Source organism: Leptonychotes weddellii, chromosome 13 (assembly GCF_054177405.1).
Source record: "Leptonychotes weddellii isolate Sample4059 chromosome 13, ASM5417740v2, whole genome shotgun sequence".
In the NCBI taxonomy this organism is placed as follows: Eukaryota; Metazoa; Chordata; class Mammalia; order Carnivora; family Phocidae; genus Leptonychotes; species Leptonychotes weddellii.
In genome coordinates this window covers 58,640,382-58,658,388 of record NC_138381.1, presented here as the reverse complement: position 1 = coordinate 58,658,388, position 18,007 = coordinate 58,640,382, and the positions used below count along the sequence as shown (strand labels likewise).

Below are 18,007 nucleotides of genomic sequence, written 5' to 3'. Positions count from 1 at the left end.
ACAGGGATACCATCCTGCCTGCTCAATGGTTCCATTAGGCAGCAGAAGCCAAATGTCAAAGAAACAGCATGGAGGAAAACCCAGTTGTCATTTTCCTGAGGGCTGGACCACCTCCCTACACCAGAGATGCTGCACAGGGGCCCTGGGCTCAGGAGAGCCGGCCCTAACCGCCCTTCTCTTCTGCTGCTGACTTAGGGCAAGTCACACCAGCTCTCTGGGTCTCAGCCTCCTTAGCCCCAAAGTGGAAGTCCCTCCAGGGACAGGCCCGTGTGCCTGAGTGGAAAGCACAAAAGAGCTGTGATAGGAAGGACGTGGGACCTGGGGCTGGGAATGACAGCAACCTGGAAGCTGCCGAAGACAGACATGCTCAGTATGAAACTGCGCTTCCACATTTCACCATGAACCCTATGCATGTGGCCCCCAGACAGTTGCTGCCAACCACTCAGCACGAACCATTTTTCCAAGGCAAATTTATAAAAATGAGACTTTTTTGCTTGCTCACACAATTAGCAAATATTAAAAAGAGGAAACCATGGTTGAGGGAAAACAGACATGCTCATAGATCAGTATAACCTTTCAGAGCAATAAGAAACTGTGGATGCAACATTAAAAGACCCTTGGAAATACTCCTGTAAGTGCTCCCTGACATGCAGGCCAGCCCGTCTGCACCCTGTTGAGGAAGAAGTGGAAAAGAAGGCCAAACCTATGAAGGAGGGACTGGACAAATAAATGGATATCCAGCCAGACTGGAGGGCCCAGGGGCAGGGAAGGAAGCCCACAACACCTTGCACTACATCTTGTCTGGTGAAAAATGCCAGGTGCAAAATGATAAAATGTTACTGTGTATCTATACGTTAATAGGGGGAAAATCTAGAACGATAAGGACATGCCCAAACTGTTAACAGGGATTATTGGGTTGGGGGGCTAGGATCACCAGGGACTTTAGTTTTTCATTTTAAACACTTGTGAATGTTGGATTCTTATATATTTTTTAACCACGAATATGTGTTAATTTTATAATCAGAAAAAAAAACATCAAGGCAGACAAGGCATAATAAGCAAGCAGATTCTGCCCCAAACTCCAAAAAGCTTGCCTGGCATAGGAGACCAGCAGGGGCTGGGCACACAGCCTCAGAAAGGGCAAAGCTAATGTGCTCAGGAAGCAGAGAGGTCTGGGTCGGGCCAAGCATACATGGATCCTCACCCGTGCACTCGGTTTCCTCCCTACAAAACATGCTGATTGCAGTCTCCCAGCCTGCCTCCCAGCACTGCCCTGAGCATCGGAGGAGAGCATGGTGTGAAGTGCTCCAGAAATCATAAAAGCAAATCTGAGCAGTAAACAACTGCTCTTCTCTTGAGGAGCAGCACAAGACCCCAAATCTGGGGCCAAGAGAGCAGGCAGCCCCCCTCCCTCTCGCCCCGGCCCTGTCCTGCCAAGCTGCGTGCTCTGGGCTCAGCCTGTGCCCTCGCCGGAAACAAGGGCACCAGGAAACGCTGTGCCGCATCAACGTCCTCACTGAATCAGGTTCCGGCAACCTGCCCGTGCTAAGGAGGAAAGGCACTCCTTAGAAAGACACTCACTCCCCCAGAAAGGATGGTAAGCATCCCTTCGAAGAGAGAGGAAAGGCTGCTTTAATTTCATTGCACACAGAGCTGCTGAACACAGAGAAGTTTCCAACAGGCTGCATGGGAGTCACTGGGACCTCATGCCCCATCCCCAGGGAGACAGGGAGACCGGCCCGCCCCTGCCCTGCTTCCCCGCCCGGGGCCGGTACGGTGTCACCTCCAGGGCCTCCATGGCTAGCTCAGGCGGGTTGTGGTAGTGGATCTTCTTGGGGTAGCGCGCGGCCTCCTCGTGCAGGTAGTGGCCGGCCTGTCGGTAGTGCAGCAGGTACACAGTGGGTGGCTGCTGCTGCTTCTCAGCAACCTTGCCCAGCATGTAGTGGATGAGCCACTCCTCCTCGTCACCGTCGCCCTCGCAGCGGGCCGCGGACGTGAAACAGTGCCTGGCTGTCTCCAGCATGCTGTCGCGCCGGCCCTCCATCTGGAATGAGAGCGCGAGACCAGGCTGGGCCAGGCCCAGGGCCCGAAACTGCACAGGCCCACGCCTTATCCTTCGGGAGGCCCTGCTGTCTTCTTTGCAAAGCTACCATCCTCTCAATGAGACTGACACACAGAAGTGCCATCACCATTTCATAGTTGGGGACACTGAGTGTGGAGAGGCCATGGGACCCGTGCGAGGCACACCTCAAGTAAGGCACAGAGCTGGACTGAAACCTCTCCTCATGTCAACCCCAGTGTCCTTTCTTTTACCGTCCCCCTGCAGGATCTGCCCCACACAGTTCAGGAGTTTATGAAATACCTCCTGATCCCCTTCTACAGGTCCCAACGGTGACCCTCACTACGGCTGCAGTGAGGTTCTCTGCCTGGGAGGGGGAGCCAGCACGAGGCCAGGGCTGCCAGGAGAACCAGGCCAACAGCAGCTCTGCTGTGTCGGTCTGAGAATGCCAAGAGCCAGCACCAATGTTCTGATGAGTGCTTCGTTCTCTCCCGCGCTCACTAGGGTGGGAAAGCAGAGCTGGACAGGGTGTGCACCCAACACCCAGCAACACAGCACTGGAGAGGGTACCACGGGACTTCCCACCCTGTCCTCCGCACCCTTCCAGAGGGACCCAGGGTGCTTACAAAATGGCAGATTCCTGAGCCCCATCCAACACCCTTGGCCTTGGAGCTGTGCCTCCAGCCACCCTCTCGCACACTGAAGGGTGGAAACAGCTAGGACAGAGGATCAGCTTCTAAGATGCTTTCCAACTCAGAGGATCACTTTTCCCAGGCCCTGTATAAGGGCTACGGGCCAGCACCTGGGTGCTATCCACGTGGAATGTCAGCCATCATGTGCCCGCGTCCCTTCATCCCAGAGCTCCTGGGCTAGGACCTGGAATGAAGACTGCCTGTGTGGGGCTAGAGGGGCTGCTATTCCCAGAAGCCCAGGTCTCTGGCCCCTCATCTCCATGGCCCTAGCTCGACAGCAGGGAAGCGGCGACCTCTTCTAGTCTCGTCTCGGGGCCCAGAGGAAGGGAGAGGCTGCAGGCGCTAAGCTCTGGCAAGGGCGCTGCCTGCCGCCTACGGGAGGAGTACCCATGCCCCACTGAGCACAGGAAGGCTACTCTACGAACGTTTATGCAGCGGGCACTGAGCTACGGGAATCTCCTGCAGCAATGGCCCTGGGGCCGGCACAAAGAACCCCAGTGCTCCGTCAAACACGTCTTGGGAAAGAAAATTACCACCTAGGAATCAAGACACCATCAATGGGTGAGATACGATAGGAAGAATCACAGTGGAGAGCCAGGACACAGCACAAGCCAAGTGACCCCATCGTACCCCTCCAAAATAGGATTCTGTAGCAGATCTATGTAAGCAAAAGGCAGCCACTTCACTGGAGTCCTGTTCTGACTGCTCTGTAGCCATGTAGCCTCAACCAAGTCACTAGCCCGTTGCCCACCCAGCTCTGCTACCGAGGCTCATAAAGCCACCTACTGAGAAAGGAAGGGCAACTGTGAAGCGCCCCATCTGGTCTGGTACCACACAGATCCCCACCAAGAGGCCAAGCCCCTCCCTCCCCCACATAAAACACATGCTGCCAGTGTCCCTGTCCTCAGTAGGTGCGGCGGTCACAACACTTCAGACAGGAACAGAAGGGAGAGCCACCGAGGGTCCGCCATGTTCCAGAGCTCTGCCAGACACCTCACACCACCTGTAAGGACAGGTGCAGCGAGATGTGCACCTGCCGCTGTGGCACCTCATTCACCTCGTGGCCAGGGTGCCTGGCCCAGGGCCGGCCCATGAGAGGGGCTAAGGGGATGTCAGTTCTCACCATACTGCCACACAGGAGAAACGGTCAGCCTTCTTACAACCAAAACCACAGCAGGGACATCAAGTTCCTCCCTCAGGCCACACAGCTAGAAGGCTCTGGCTCCAAAGCCTCTGCCCTCGCCTGAGAATTGACAAGGGAAACCACTGGTTTTCCTGTAACACACCCCTTTGGCAAGTTTGCAGGCAGAAGCTAAAGTGCACAGCTATCAACATGTGTCCTACAGCTCATCTGATCAGACACAATAAACCCAAACCGCTCTAGCAACCAAGGGGCTGTGTCCCCATGACATACTTCAGGGTAGGAAACTGCCTTACCTAGAGGAGGAAAAAAAAAACAGGAGGCACAGGGCAGCCCTGCGAGGCAGTTTTCACCCTGGGCAACAATGCAAAACCTCCTTCCTTCCCTGCCTACTGGGACACCGGCACGCCTGGTGGATTTCCATCTCTCTCCTACCACCCCCAACACTCTGGCAAGATGGCCTGGGAGCCCAGTTTCAGGCCCTCAACTACCTGGGCCACTGGCTTCCAGAGGATCAGAATGGAGTTCAGCCACAGAGGCCACGAACTATGCAAGAGAAAGAATAGGCAAGGGGAAGAGGTGTGCAGGGAGTCAACCTGGGTCTCCTGTCTGTCGCCCACTTTCTGCCTTCCCTGCCCCTTCCTGGGGGAGCCAAAAGTTCACTCCTCTTGGGGAGCTCTACAAACAAAACCTTCAAGTACCAATGGCAGAAAGGGCACTCTGATTTCTCATCATATTTACTTCCTGGAAAACCTCTATTCTGCTAAATCCTACTGGGCTTCACTGGTGGAGGATTAGAGAAAGAATCCCAAGGTCCGTGCCCCACCCACCCCAGCGAGTCCCAGCAGAGGGTAACAAGTGTTCCTGGTGCTACCAGGGACTTAGTTCCGAGCCTGCTCAGCCCTGGGGCCACTACACTAGAAACAGAGTGGAGCAAGGGGCCTCTGCGTAGGGATGTCACAATGAAAGAGGGTTGCATGGCGTGAGTAGAACTCAACAACATGGTGCTGAATGAAAAGGAAGCTCAACGCCATACACAGCATGACAGCATTTAGGCTAGAAGAAAAGAACAGGTAAATAACGGCATTCTTTCCAGGAGTACATGTATACATAAGAAAGAGTGTTTAAAGTCTGGAAAGATACAAGCCTAACTGTAAGTTGCTCTGAAGCAGGGACTAGAAGGGGGGGTGGGGGATGGGGAGGAGCCAAAAAGATTTTATCTTTGTCCTACTGGGGCAGTTGTTTTAAAGAAGGTGTTTCTTCTATGAGTGAAGAGTGGTTTCTATAACGGAGGCGATGGTTAAAACAAGGGCCAGGCTGCTCTGCTCTCGCCCATTTTCTTCCAGGGTTTGGCCTTGTCACAGAACCTGTCCTTGCCCCGTGGCCACACTACCCTTCCTGCCACCACCTTTGTCCTCTGCCACTGGTGCCAGGCTCGTCCATGGGATACCATGTTTAATTCACCCAGGGAGCCTGCGCAAGGGCAGCTTCTGACTGTGAGTCCCTGATGCGGCCTTTTAACAAGCTCCCCACTCCCCCCGAAAGGTTCTGATGCCCAGTCACGTGGGGGAGCTACTGTTCTCACTGGCCCGTAGGGTTCATGCACTCCGGGCAGAGACAGAGAGAGGGACAACCTTAGGGCCGAGGTGCCCAGAGTCCGGCCCCCTGAGACAACCCTCTGGGTGCACGGGCGGTGGCATGCAGAGCTCATGGGAAGAAGGTGAAGTCACTGGCATTCCTCAAACAACACCCTGAGGTAGAGCCCCAGGTCGCCCTTGCCAAGTGTGGGTGACATGTGGAGACCAGGAAATGTGTGGAGAGAAAAGAGGATTTCAGCCTTTTTGCGGCTTTCTCAAAGTGTACCGTATAGCACTCCAATGTCCGGCAGGACCTCGTGTGTCAACTCCGAGGCCCCCACGGCAGTCACGACAGCATGGGAACGTTCGGATTCCACTCGTGCTCTTCTAGCATAGTCCCCCAGCGCTTTCACTGACACCCATCCCCACCCAGCTCACTCCCTTCATTCTGTGGCCAGTCTCTTGCTGATTTCTATACCTAGTCTGATGGTATAATGCAGATCTACTGCAAAGGTAAATGGCAAATTTTGCAAAAGATGTGGGATTTCATGAAGTTGATGAAAGTAATGTGGACAGGGGCGCCTGGGTGGCTCAGATGGTTAAGCGTCTGCCTTCGGCTCGGGTCATGATCCCAGAGTCCTGGGATCGAGCCCCACATCGGGCTCCTGACTCAGCGGGGAGTCCGCTTCTTCCTCTCCCTCTGCCTCTCCCACTGCTCATGCTCTCTCTCTCTCTATCTCTGTGTCTCAAATGAATAAATAAACTCTTTAAAAAAAAAAAAAAAAAAAGAAAGTAAGGTGGACAAAGCCTTTATACATGAGCACCAGGCACATTTAACATGGTTGACAATCACCCAAAGGGAGGACAACTGGTCAAGGAAAAGACCGTAAGACACTCTTCTAAGGCACAAAGACATCAGAGAATCCTGTGAAAGGGAAGTAGCCCTCGAATATTTCTGCAAAGGTAGCTGCGTAAATTTATGCTGCTGAGGTGAAGGGGCATCATAGCATGCTAGCATAAAACTGTTGGAAAATTAAGCTCCCCCCAAGCCAACCAAACTCAGTCATTCCTGGTTCATTTGAAGAATTAACACATCCTTGCAATTATCACCAAAGTCCTAGTAAGGTAAGATTTAGGAGTTAATTTCATCATTCTTTAATTACTAAGATAAAGTCCCAATCACACCTTGTAGGCACTGTTCACTAGGATAACTGAGTCCCATTGTGAGTAGATTCGCTTTGTGACTCTTTGCTAGAGCTGATTGCCCTCAAACAGCAGCTCATCCCCCTCACACCCCTGCTAGTGGGTAAGGATGTCGCCCAGGTACAAAAGGGGCCACTGCGGGAGGGTGACATTTATGTCATTATTACATTCCCACTTACGCTTTTCCATACCAATTGAATTTTTAACGCTAAGGACACCTCATTTCTATATAAAATCAGTAAAAGCAACAAAGAGCTGTTACCTCCTTGCACAAGGCTAGGACTTCCCCTACTTAGCACAATGTGGGAAGGTCAGGGTCATCACGAGGCCAAGCACTCTGGAAGCCTGTGACCTGCCTCTGAAGGGTCACAGGGGCCGGGGATAGGGAGCTGGGCATGATAACGGAGGCCTAATCTCAAGGACGAAGGGGCTGTCAGGACGGCCCCACTGACCAGGCTGCTCTCACTGAGTTCCCATAACAATCCAATGGCAGCATTAACAAGGCCATTATCTTGTTTGGATTTTGACCACATATGATCACTACAAGAAACAGTCCCCTTCAGCACTCTGCTCTCCTAGAAACCCTTCTGGACCATGGAATCTTATTGCCACATCAGCCTTAAACATGTCGGTGGGACTCCTTCACTTCCAAGTCGAGGAGACAAGGGTGCCCTGCTCAACAGACACCTCAGGCTAGACACCCAGCGACTTGCACTAGGGGAACCCCCTACCAAGACGGACTTCAAAATTCCCAACACAGTGTCAAAAATTTTACAAGGACTCAGGAAGTTCCTTTGAAGGAACAGGGAAGAGACACAACTACTTCTGGTGGCCAACACCCCTCCCCTGCTTCTCCACTGCCGGGAAACTGATGGCTGACCAGCTAGATCACAAGAGCCTGGCCCTAAATTCACCCACACCAGACTAGGTGTCTAAAGACCAAGGACCAAGCTGTCACTGACCACAGTATGGCTTCAGTCTCATGAGGAGAATCATCTGTGAGCTCCCAGCAGGGTTGTGAGGACAAGTGCAAGGAATGGATAGGACAGAACTTTGCCACCTGAGGGCACTTTAGTCAGATAGCAGGATGGCAGCTCCTCTGCAGAGCCCCGCCTCACCTGCTGCACGAGCTCAGGGGGCAGCTCAGCTCTCCACTGCTTCAGCTGGCGTGAGGCGAAGGAGTGCAAGGCATAGGACATGGTACCATACTCGATCCACAGGGACAGGTTGGAGCTGTCAATTTCCAGGGCCCGCCGGAAGCAGTTCAGGACAGGCGTGGCATGCTTCCAGATGGGCCCATCACTCTTCAGCTCATTGGAGTTCAGCTTGTCCTGAATGCGACTGGCCCGGGCCAGAGCCATGCCTGCCCAGGAATCAAACCTGTGGTCACGACAAAAGCACCAGTAAACACACCACTGCCCTTACAGCACTGCAGACATGATAGCCTGCAGGGCGGTGACCCCGGGGATTTGTGGGAGCCCGTCTCCCAGGCCAGGGCCCAGAGCCTAGCTCCACCACCCAGTGACACCATGTCTCTGAGCTATGAAATATGGCTAAGAAAACCCACCTCAGTGGGGCATCTGGGTGGCTCAGTCGGTTAAGCATCTGGCTTCGGCTCGGGTCATGATCCAGGAGTCCCAGGATCGAACCCCACATCAGGCTCCCAGCTAGGCAGGGAGTCTGCTTCTCCCTCTGCCCCTCCCCGTGCTCCTTCTCTCTCTCCCTCACTCACTCTCTCTCAAGTAAATAAATAATAAAAATCTGAAAGAAAAAAAAAAAGAAAACCCACCTCAAGAGAGCAGAGCTGTTGGGACACCACAAGACATGTATCTTAGGTCATCCAGCACCTCACAGGTACTCAGTAAGTGTTCTAAGAGGATCCCCACCAACTCGAGCCCAAATTGTGCTCACCAGCATTGTGGGCTCTTGGACTCTGCTCCCTTTTGCTTCCTTGCTTGGAAAGCTTACCTATAGAATGTCTCTGATGGAAAGGAAAAGGGGTGCTTTACAAAGCACTGCCCATCCAAGGTGATAGGGAGGCTCCCATCTTGCTGACACCTCACCTAACCCCTCACTGGTAGCACCGGCATCAACACATTCACTGACCAAAAGCATGGGGCAGCCAAGACCCCAAAAACACAACCAGGTAGCTTCTACATAGTTCTCCCTCTGGCACCTTGACCAGATCCTGCCCTCTCCAGCTGAGTTCCCAGCAGTAAGATGAGAGCGAGGGGACCACAGGATGGCTAAGACCCCACTGCTCTGAGATCGCCTGAAAGAAAGTGGTAGGGAAAATGCAGAAGGTTCTCTGAGATGGAAACCAAGGCTAAGATGATTTCTGGGCACTTGGGAGAGTGAAATTTCCTGAGTGCAAGTACAGACAACAGAAAAGGCAGCAATCACATGACAGATGCTACCCTCCATGAACACTAACAATTCTTGACCCACTGCTACACTAACTTTAAAACTGGCTAACTGGCTTCCTGGACTATTTGACAGTCTCCAAGGCATTATGTAGGGACACAGCAAACTTACGAAGCTCACATGTGCTTCTGCCATACTCCAGGCACCTGGAGATGAGAAAGTGCAAACAAAGGAGCAGTAAAGTGGCCTGAAGGCTTAAATGGTAACCAGAGATAGCAAAAAAGAAGGCTTCGGCCCCTGTGTGGAGGTCCCGAGTGTACCCTTTCCTCCTCAGGGCCTGGGGATCCAGGGCTCTGCTCAGGTCACCTCCAGGAGGAAGCATGGGCGTAGGTGTTAAGCTCCCCTCCAGATGGTGGGAACCCTGTCAGGGACTTTCTACCAGGGCCAGCTCCTTCCACATTGAGCCTTCAGCAACTCCCTTTGCCCTTGCCTTGAGGGAAAGGACTACATCACGGTGTATGCCCAAAAGCCTGCAGGAGTAGCCAAATGGAAAACACTATGTGCAGTCACAAACATGAGTAACCAAGAACATAGACACATCATCATAAAACCTCAAAATGCTCCTCTATGTGTCAACAAAAACAAAGTCCTGCCATGGGTTCTTGATCCTAGCAGAGCAGTGCACAACCCACACTTGGGGAATGCTGACCCACAGGGACAATGGGGTCCAGCCCAAGGGCCAGTGATGCCATGAACTCAGGAGGAGGAAGTGCCCAGAACCTGTGCGCTGGGCTCTTAGACTCATACAGGGCAGGCCTGCTCCTAGCACTGGGCCCAGAGTTGTTTCTTTGGCAGACGGATGAGCTGTATTGTGGCCTACTCCCATCTTGTTCCCCCAAATGCCACTCTATGAAATGCCTGGCCGAGGCGGCCCAATCCCAGCTGAGCAAGAGCAGATGGAAGAGTGAAATGAACACAGGTCAAGAAAAGCTGTTGCTAGCATCCTCACAAGACTCTTTTCCCCACAGGAACCACCAACAAACACTGTGGCCGGAACACTCCACCATCCACCCAGCTGTCTGTCATGGGCTTCACCTGTACCTAGAGGGCTCAGAAGATGTAAAGAAAAAACCAGTATCCAAACTTCCATCTTAACTAGCACAGAAGATGAGACTGAGCCCAAGCTGTCCCTGACATCTGCCTGCTACGTAGGGCTGGAATGAAGGAGGCCCAGGAGTGGGCCACCAAGTTCCTCCTGGCCCTGGGGCCAGTCCTCACAGGACCTCCCACCTCTCTGGCAGGGCTCTGAACAGGTGCATGTATAGGTTCGAATGAGGCCCCGCTGAGCCGTCATGAACCTCGTCTTGTAGCCCAAGTGGCTTTTGGGTGAGAGGTGCCACGCCAAGCTCCCACTTCCCCATGGATAGGTGGGTTTTATCACCCTTACTTTTCAGACATGGAGGTAGCAGTACAAAGGAGGTGACTGCTCGCGGTCTAGTGCTCACAGCTCTAGCCACCACACTGGCCCACAGTGACTCCAGAGAGGACATCCAGGGCCACTGGCACATGGCTCCCTGCCTGGAGGAAACCAGAGGCCGAGCAATAGGGCGTCTGGGAGAACCTTTCCCCCAAGCTACAGAAGTTGTGTAAACTGATTTCTTCATTCAGATCCCAGCCCCTCTCCCCTGGGCCAGGTGGATCCTGACAAGATGGAGCTTGCCGGTTTCGCCTGAGGGTGGGCAGCCACTGTGGCCTGGCCCCTGAGTACTTACCTACAGATACTACTCTGGACCCTTCAGACACAAGGCTTACCTTGACCCCAGGCTAACCTCCTAGGTGTGGTAGCCGTGAGAAAATGTTCCCTCTCAATCAAATGAATCAGACTTTATGAGTAGGGCCCTTACCCCCAAATAAGGAAACAACCATAACTAAAGACACATAGAGCACATCAGCCCACTTCCCGGGGCCAGGAGCCAGGAAAGGAGGCAGCACACAACCAACAGGATAGAGCCAGGTGGCATCCCCTTCCCCTGCTGGCCTGGACCCAGATGGACAGCTCATACCTTCTCTGATCCCAACACTCATCCCAGGCACCTTCTGGAAAGAAGCCTTCTTCATTGCTCTTCTTTTTATGAAGAACTTGCCTTTCCCCAAAACTGCAGATTGCTAAACACACTTTCTCATTCCTTTTTCCCTGGTCTCTTTGCTGGGGCAGGGAAACCCCAAACTGGCCCAGTAAGGAGCCTGCTGAGCTGGAGTCACCCCAGCCCTCCCTGCCTGGCCTAATGCCCAGGCCACTGACCTGTTGGGGCAGATACAGATGTCATGCATGTAGAACTTGATGGCCTTGGACTGCTCCTTGTTTTTGAAATGGTAATCAGCCAGGAGGTAGTAGAGCTCATTCACCACCGGAGGGGAGGGGTCGGCCCCTTCTGGAAGGAAGGGCACCTAGCAGGTGAAGGACCAAGGATAAGGAGAGATGGAGTCAGGGTCTCAGATGTGACCAGTCATGCTGTAAACACAGGACCATTCACATTAGCACAGGACAGACCCTAGGCTTCTCATGGCCCTGACTTCTGGTATAAAGCAAGGAAAGAAGCCAAGGTGCATAAACAGCAATGCTGGAGGAAAAAAATGACAGGACACAGCCCCATCACACACAGTTTCTACCTCAGTTGAGGCACCCTCAATGTAGGCGGAGACTTTGTCTAGGCTCAGCGCTGGCCTTTCTGTGCGGGGTACAATGGTGGCGATTCTCTTCAGAAGGTTGGCCAAGTCAGCAGACACAGTGCTGGTCTTGTAGCTGTCAAATTCAGGAAGGGTCTTGGGCTTAAAATACTCAAACATAAACAGGGCATCCTCCCATATAAGGTCCACCTTGAGAAAAGACAGAAGGCAGATCATAATGCAGTCAGGGTAAAAGCAGAAAGGGAAAAGTTCTTCCATGGGAAAAACACAGATGAAGTTACAACATATTAGAGTTTAGAAACAGACCTGTATACCCTTAAAATTTTGCATACCCACTGTAATCCCCGAAACCAAACATCTGAAGAGCAGAAAAGCAAACTGGCATACACCCGGGCCTTGATAAAGACAAATATTGGAAACTGAGGGCCGCACTCTGTGAGTCCATGTGGCCAAGCCAGAGGGTAGGTTCAAGCACGAGTGGGGACTGTGGCTAGGCCACTGACCCTCTCCATGAGCCTCAGCTACTCCACTGCTTGCTCTGGACCAGGATGGTTCTGCATTCTGTATGGTGCCCTGTGGGGGCCCTGCCCAAGTAGCTTACATTCAGGGGATGGAATTGGTAAGATTAGAGAATAAATGACGAGCCATGAGGTAATATACCCAACACTGCTCTGAAAACCAAACAAGAACAAATGAAAACCTCTAAAGAATTATTTGTATTATCCAAATTGGAAAAAGAAATCCTTTGAAAATTGCCATGCTGCACTTTTGAATGATTAGTCAACATTTGCGAAGGTAGTTTTTCCAAGAAAAACCCTTTTCCTGTGATCAGACTATGTCAGACCAGTCTCATTCTTTTGGTGCAAGAGCTATGCGTCTGATGTCCTTAAAGAGTGCTCAGAGCCCCTGCTTCTCTGAGCCCCACTCCTCTGCGCAGGGGCAAGTGCGGGGGGTCTGGGCAGCACCCTCACCTGCTGGGCCGAGTGCTCCTCCAGGTACCTGGCCTTGCTCTTCTTGCTGGGGAAGCTGTACAGGCAGTAGAAGCACTGCTCCAAGGCCGTCTCCAGCTCCTCCTTGTAGGGGTGTGTGTCTTCCGAGGCGGACGCAGCGAGCTCCTTCTGGAGAACTCGTACCTATGGTAGGCAGGAAGAGATGCCTTAGAAGGCCCATAGCTTCCCTGGCACAGTGGGACCCCAGGGAGACCACCACTCTGTCAACTCTGTCAACCTGAGGAGGCCGTGCCTGTGGGACCTGTTTCCTGGAAACGGCCTATTACCCTCACAGGAGCCATTCTGGGTGCAGCTCTGACATGACCTCCTGAGGAGCTTGCTGGCCAAACTGCCTTCCTTCCAGCATGCCCAGTCAGTACCTACCAGCTGCTAGAAGGAGATATTATATGCCCTCTGGGAACTTCTCTACTTATTTATTGGCCATTCATTTGCTTCCCAAATATTTACTGAGCACCTTCTTTTGCTAGGCACAGTGTGACACAGTCCCTGCTTTTAAGAAGCTCAGATTCCAATAGAGGGGCAGTTAAACAAGTGGTTATAATGCAAGATGGTAAATCCCATTAGGGCTGAGGGAGTCTGAGAGTGACTCCCTCTCTCTCAGCATAAAGTATAAAAATACAGCACAAAATATATCCAAAGCACAAAATATATCCAAAGACATAATAAATTGTCTCTCTCAGACCAAACATTAATAAGGATTATAGAGGATATAAACAACTCAGTCAACAAGTAATGTATCTATGGAGATTAGTTATGCCCAAATGTTAGCAGCTACACATTCTTTTCAAGCATCCATGGGATTTTTACCAAAATAGATAAAAAGCACATCTCAACAAGTACTAAAGACGAGATACAATACAGACCACATTCTCTGAACATAAGTCAGTAAAATTAGAAATCAGTATATAAAGGTAGCAAATACCAAATGTCAAAACTTACAGCATGCAGCTAAAAACGTACTTGGAGAAAACATAACCTTCAACACATGTACTAGAAGACTGAACACTGTCACTGAGTGGCCATCTAAGCACAGTGTAGTTCCAAAGACTTAGCACAGGCCTTTCCCATATGCTTCTAAACATAGGTTGAAAAAGACTTAGACCTTAACGAAAGGAAGATGTTACCTGAGGGATGGTTTAAGCACCATGTAATTCAAGGGGGTAAGCGTATAGCTTTTCCCATAAGTTTCACACATAAATTTGTAACACTTACATCTTAATAAAAGGAAGAAGTTACTGGGGTGCCTGGGTGGCTCAGTTATTTGAGCAACTGAATCTTGATTTCGGCTCAGGTCATGATCTCAGGGTCGTGAGATCAAGCTCTGCATCGGGCTCCACACTCAGCGGGGAGTCTACTTGAGGATTCTCTCCCTCTGCTCCTCCCCCCACTTGTGTGTGCTCTCTCTCTCTCGCTCACTCTCTCTCAAATAAGTACATAAATAACTTTTTTAAGATTTTATTTATTTATTTGAGAGTATGCAAGTGAGAGAGAGACCCCGCGCACGTGCGTGCACTTGAGCGGGAGAGGGGCAGCAGGAGAGAGAGAAGCAGACTTCTGGCTGAGCAGAGAGCCTGACTTGGGGCTCAATCCCAGGACCCTGGGATCATGACCTGAGCCGAAGGCAGACGCTTAACCAACTGAGCCACTCAGGTGCCCCCTGAAAAAATTTAGATAAGCTTCAGGAAAGACTGACTTATAAAAAAGGAGCAGAGGAAGCACAAATAAATGATTTTAGCACTGAAACAGAGGCATAACCAGAGGTACCACAGAGACTTTTTAAATCATAAGCACACTTCATGAACAACTTTATGCTTATGTGGACACTATTTCAAAAATATAATTGGTTTAAGAAAAGAAAATCTAAATGGGCCTAGAATCACCAAAGAAAGGGTCAGTAGTTTAAAATTTATCCCCCCTGGGATGCCTGGGTGGCTCAGCCGGTTAAGCAGCTGCCTTTGGCTCAGGTCATGATCCCAGGGTCCTGGGATCGAGTTCCGCATCGGGCTCCCTGCTCAGCGGGGAGCCTGCTTCTCCCTTTCCTTCTGCCTGCCACTCCCTCTGCTTGTACTCTTTCTGTCTGTGTCAAATAAATAAATAAAATCTTTAAAATTTATCCCCCCCAAAAAAAAGAAAGAGAGAGCTCTAGGCTGGGGTGACAAACTATGGCCCAGGGGGAAAACTGCCTATTTCTGTATAGCTCAGAAGCTAAGATTGGCATTTGTATTTTTTAAATGATTGAAAAAAAAATCAAAAGAAGAATTTATTTTGTAACATATGAAATTCAAATTTCAGCATTCACAAGCTTTTACATATTATCTTTACATACTGACAAGGACTGCTTCTGTGCTGCAATGGGAGAGCTGAGTATCTGCAACAGAGACCCTATGGCCGACAGAAGCTTACAAGATTTACCATCTGTCCCTTTACAGTGAAAGCTGTGCCAACCCCTAGGCCAAAAGCATTAAGACAAGGGAAAAAAAAAAAGAAACTGTAAGGATTGAAAAGAAGGGAAAAAATAGTTATTCATGGATGATATAACTGTCCGCGGAGAAAATCTGAGAAATCTACAATCCATCAGAATTAATAAAAGCAGTAGTAAAGGAGTTATGGACAGGAGAAACTTATTTTTTAAAAAGTAGTGTTCCTATCTGTCCACAAACACGAAATAGAAAACTTAATTTTTAAATATTTATTTATAACAGGAATAAAAAAATAATGCCCAGGTATAAATCTAACAGAATATATATAAGAGCTTAAGGAGAAAATTATAAAACTGTATCAAGGGACATGAAAGTATAAGATCTGAATAAATGGAGAGATATACTACATTCATGACTGGAAAGAATCATATAAAAATGGCAACTCTCCCCCAAATTAATCTGTGAGATTAATGCCATTCCAATTAAATTCCAATGGTGGCGAGGATTAGGAAGTGGGTGGGCGGGGGTCACAAAATTTTACCAACTGTCCTTACAATGTTTTAGAAGAGGAAAGGGCAAAGTCAAGAGAATGTGACAAATAGGTAAGTCGATTAATCCTAGCAGGTATCAGTATACCTCAAAGACAGGGTGATACTGGCTCAGGAATACCTAAACCAATAGAAAGAACAAAGTCCAACAACAAACCCTCACACGTATGGACAGAAGATGGAGGGGGGCTTTACAAATTAGTGCAGAAAGAACAGACTCTTTGATGATTGGTACAAACCAACTGGCTATCCATATAGAATGTAAAATGGATCCCTACCTTATGTCATAAACAAACGAAAATTGAGAAGGAATAAAGACCGGATGTGAAAAATGAGAGTGAACTTTAAGATTAACCTAGAGAAGAATATATTAATAATCTTGTGGGAGGAAAGGATTTCTTAAAGTACAAATAACAAAACAAACCACACCCAGAAAACAAAAACCCCACAAACCATAAAGGACTAATAAATTTGACATTTAAATTCTGTAAAACAAACACTATACACAAAGTTAAAAGACACGTCACATAAAATTGCATAGAAATTAGAACTAAATACACACGTGCGTGTGCACAGACACACATACACACACGGACACGTAAAACTGGTGAAACATACATATCAGACAAAAGACTGGAATTCAGAGTACATAAAAACTCTACAAATCAATAGGAAAAAGAAAAAAAGCCCAACAGAAAAATGAGCAAATTACATGAGCAAGCAAATCGCTAGCGGACACCTAGATGGCCCCGAGCAGAGAGGGAAGTCAATAAGCAGGAGCCGAGTCCACAAAGGCAAAGTTGCTGCAGGAATAGAAAAGCTGGGCCTTGGGTAGAAAAGTCAGGAGCTATGAAATGAAACATGGAGGTACTCCTATTACTTCCACTCCATCAAATTCACTTGGCAGATCCTGGCAGCTAGAATACACGCTCCACCAAAGAAGATGCAGCCTAAGGAAAACCTGGAGTAGGATCGTCCCATCATCACCCCTGCTGCCTGCTGGAAGGCCGCTCCTCAGCACCACTCCTGCTGGGTACCAGCTTGCAAAGGTGCTACCTCATTCTTGACTTGCCCCAAGCAGCATAAGGGCATAAGGGTGACTGACTGCCTTGTGGAGGTGACCCTGTGGAAGTAGACAATGTCTCCACACTCTCTAATTGGGAGAGGGAAGGCAGAAGAAGGAAGTCGACAATTCCTGGGCAGCAATATAGTCTAAGCTTAGCACAATTCTTCCAAAAATGGTCCTGAAGCGTGGAGCTGACCCAAGGTGAGCACCTGGGAGGCCCTCAGAACTTACAGGGTAGAGCAGACACTCAGGCATCTACAGCTAGGGCTCCTGCCAAGTCTCTGCCTCCTCAGCACAAGTGCTCTGCAAACTGTCAAGCCTTACACATACATGAGCTCTATAAATATTCTCAGTCTCGTTCATTCATTCAACCCATTATGTACTAAGCACCTACTATGGGCTAGGTGCTCTGTGCTAAGTACTGGGATCCAGCAGTGAACAAAACTAACAAAAATCCCTACTTCATGGAAGTTACGTTTCAATGGAGAAGAGGTACACAATAAACACACTAGATAAATAAATTATAAGGCATGCTAGAAGGTGGTAAGAGCCATGCAGAAAGCACAGGGCAGAGGAGGAAGATCAGCACTGGGGAGGCAGACTGCGGTTGTAGAGAGGATATGCTTGCTCACTGAAAAGGTATAGAGCGGAGGTCAGCAAACCTTTTCCTGAAGGGCCATATGGTAAATATTTTAGGTTTCACGTACCATATGGACTCTATCAGAGCTTCTCATCCCTGCCACTGTATTGCCAAAGCAGCCATAGTTAATAGGTAAATGAATGGTTATGGCCATGTTCCACTAAAATATTTATTAATAGACCTTGCAGGCTGGGTTGGGTGACCCTCTTGTGCTCTGTAACCTGTCTGTGTGCTGTTTGGCCTCACACTCAGCAGCGAGTTTTGGGGACAGAATCATGCTGCTTATCCCCAGTACGCCCAGTCATTCACAACTGCCAAGTGAGGGAAGGCTATTTGCACTCACCAAATATTTACTTGCTAAATAGCTATTGATTCAGCAACTCCTACCTTGTATGAGTGGTGCCTGGCAAACAGGACTCAATGGAAGGCAGTGGTGAATGCAGTTGTTTCTTCTAAAATTACTATGAAGGGCCCGGCCCTATGCCTGACACACACATAACAGATGCAGTAACAAGTAATGGTTCTAAATCCACCTGTAGGTCAAGGTCAGATCCAGAACCCCTGAACTCAGGTGCACAAGGGAACCAAGTTCAGACTTT

The 18,007-nt window shown here is 49.8% G+C and overlaps 1 protein-coding gene across 1 annotated transcript in view; it reads right to left on the bottom strand.

Annotated features, from left to right (window-relative positions):
- The window catches only part of CABIN1 (calcineurin binding protein 1), a 156,333-nt gene that overhangs the window by 83,779 nt on the left and 54,547 nt on the right, over positions 1–18,007 (bottom strand). The window contains exons 20-24 of the mRNA XM_081802514.1: positions 12,696–12,857; positions 11,707–11,913; positions 11,339–11,484; positions 7,791–8,052; positions 1,784–2,044 (exon numbers count right to left, since the gene is read on the bottom strand). Coding sequence (XP_081658640.1) covers positions 1,784–2,044; positions 7,791–8,052; positions 11,339–11,484; positions 11,707–11,913; positions 12,696–12,857 — 1,038 coding nt within the window. The remainder of the gene's footprint in view (positions 1–1,783; positions 2,045–7,790; positions 8,053–11,338; positions 11,485–11,706; positions 11,914–12,695; positions 12,858–18,007) is intronic.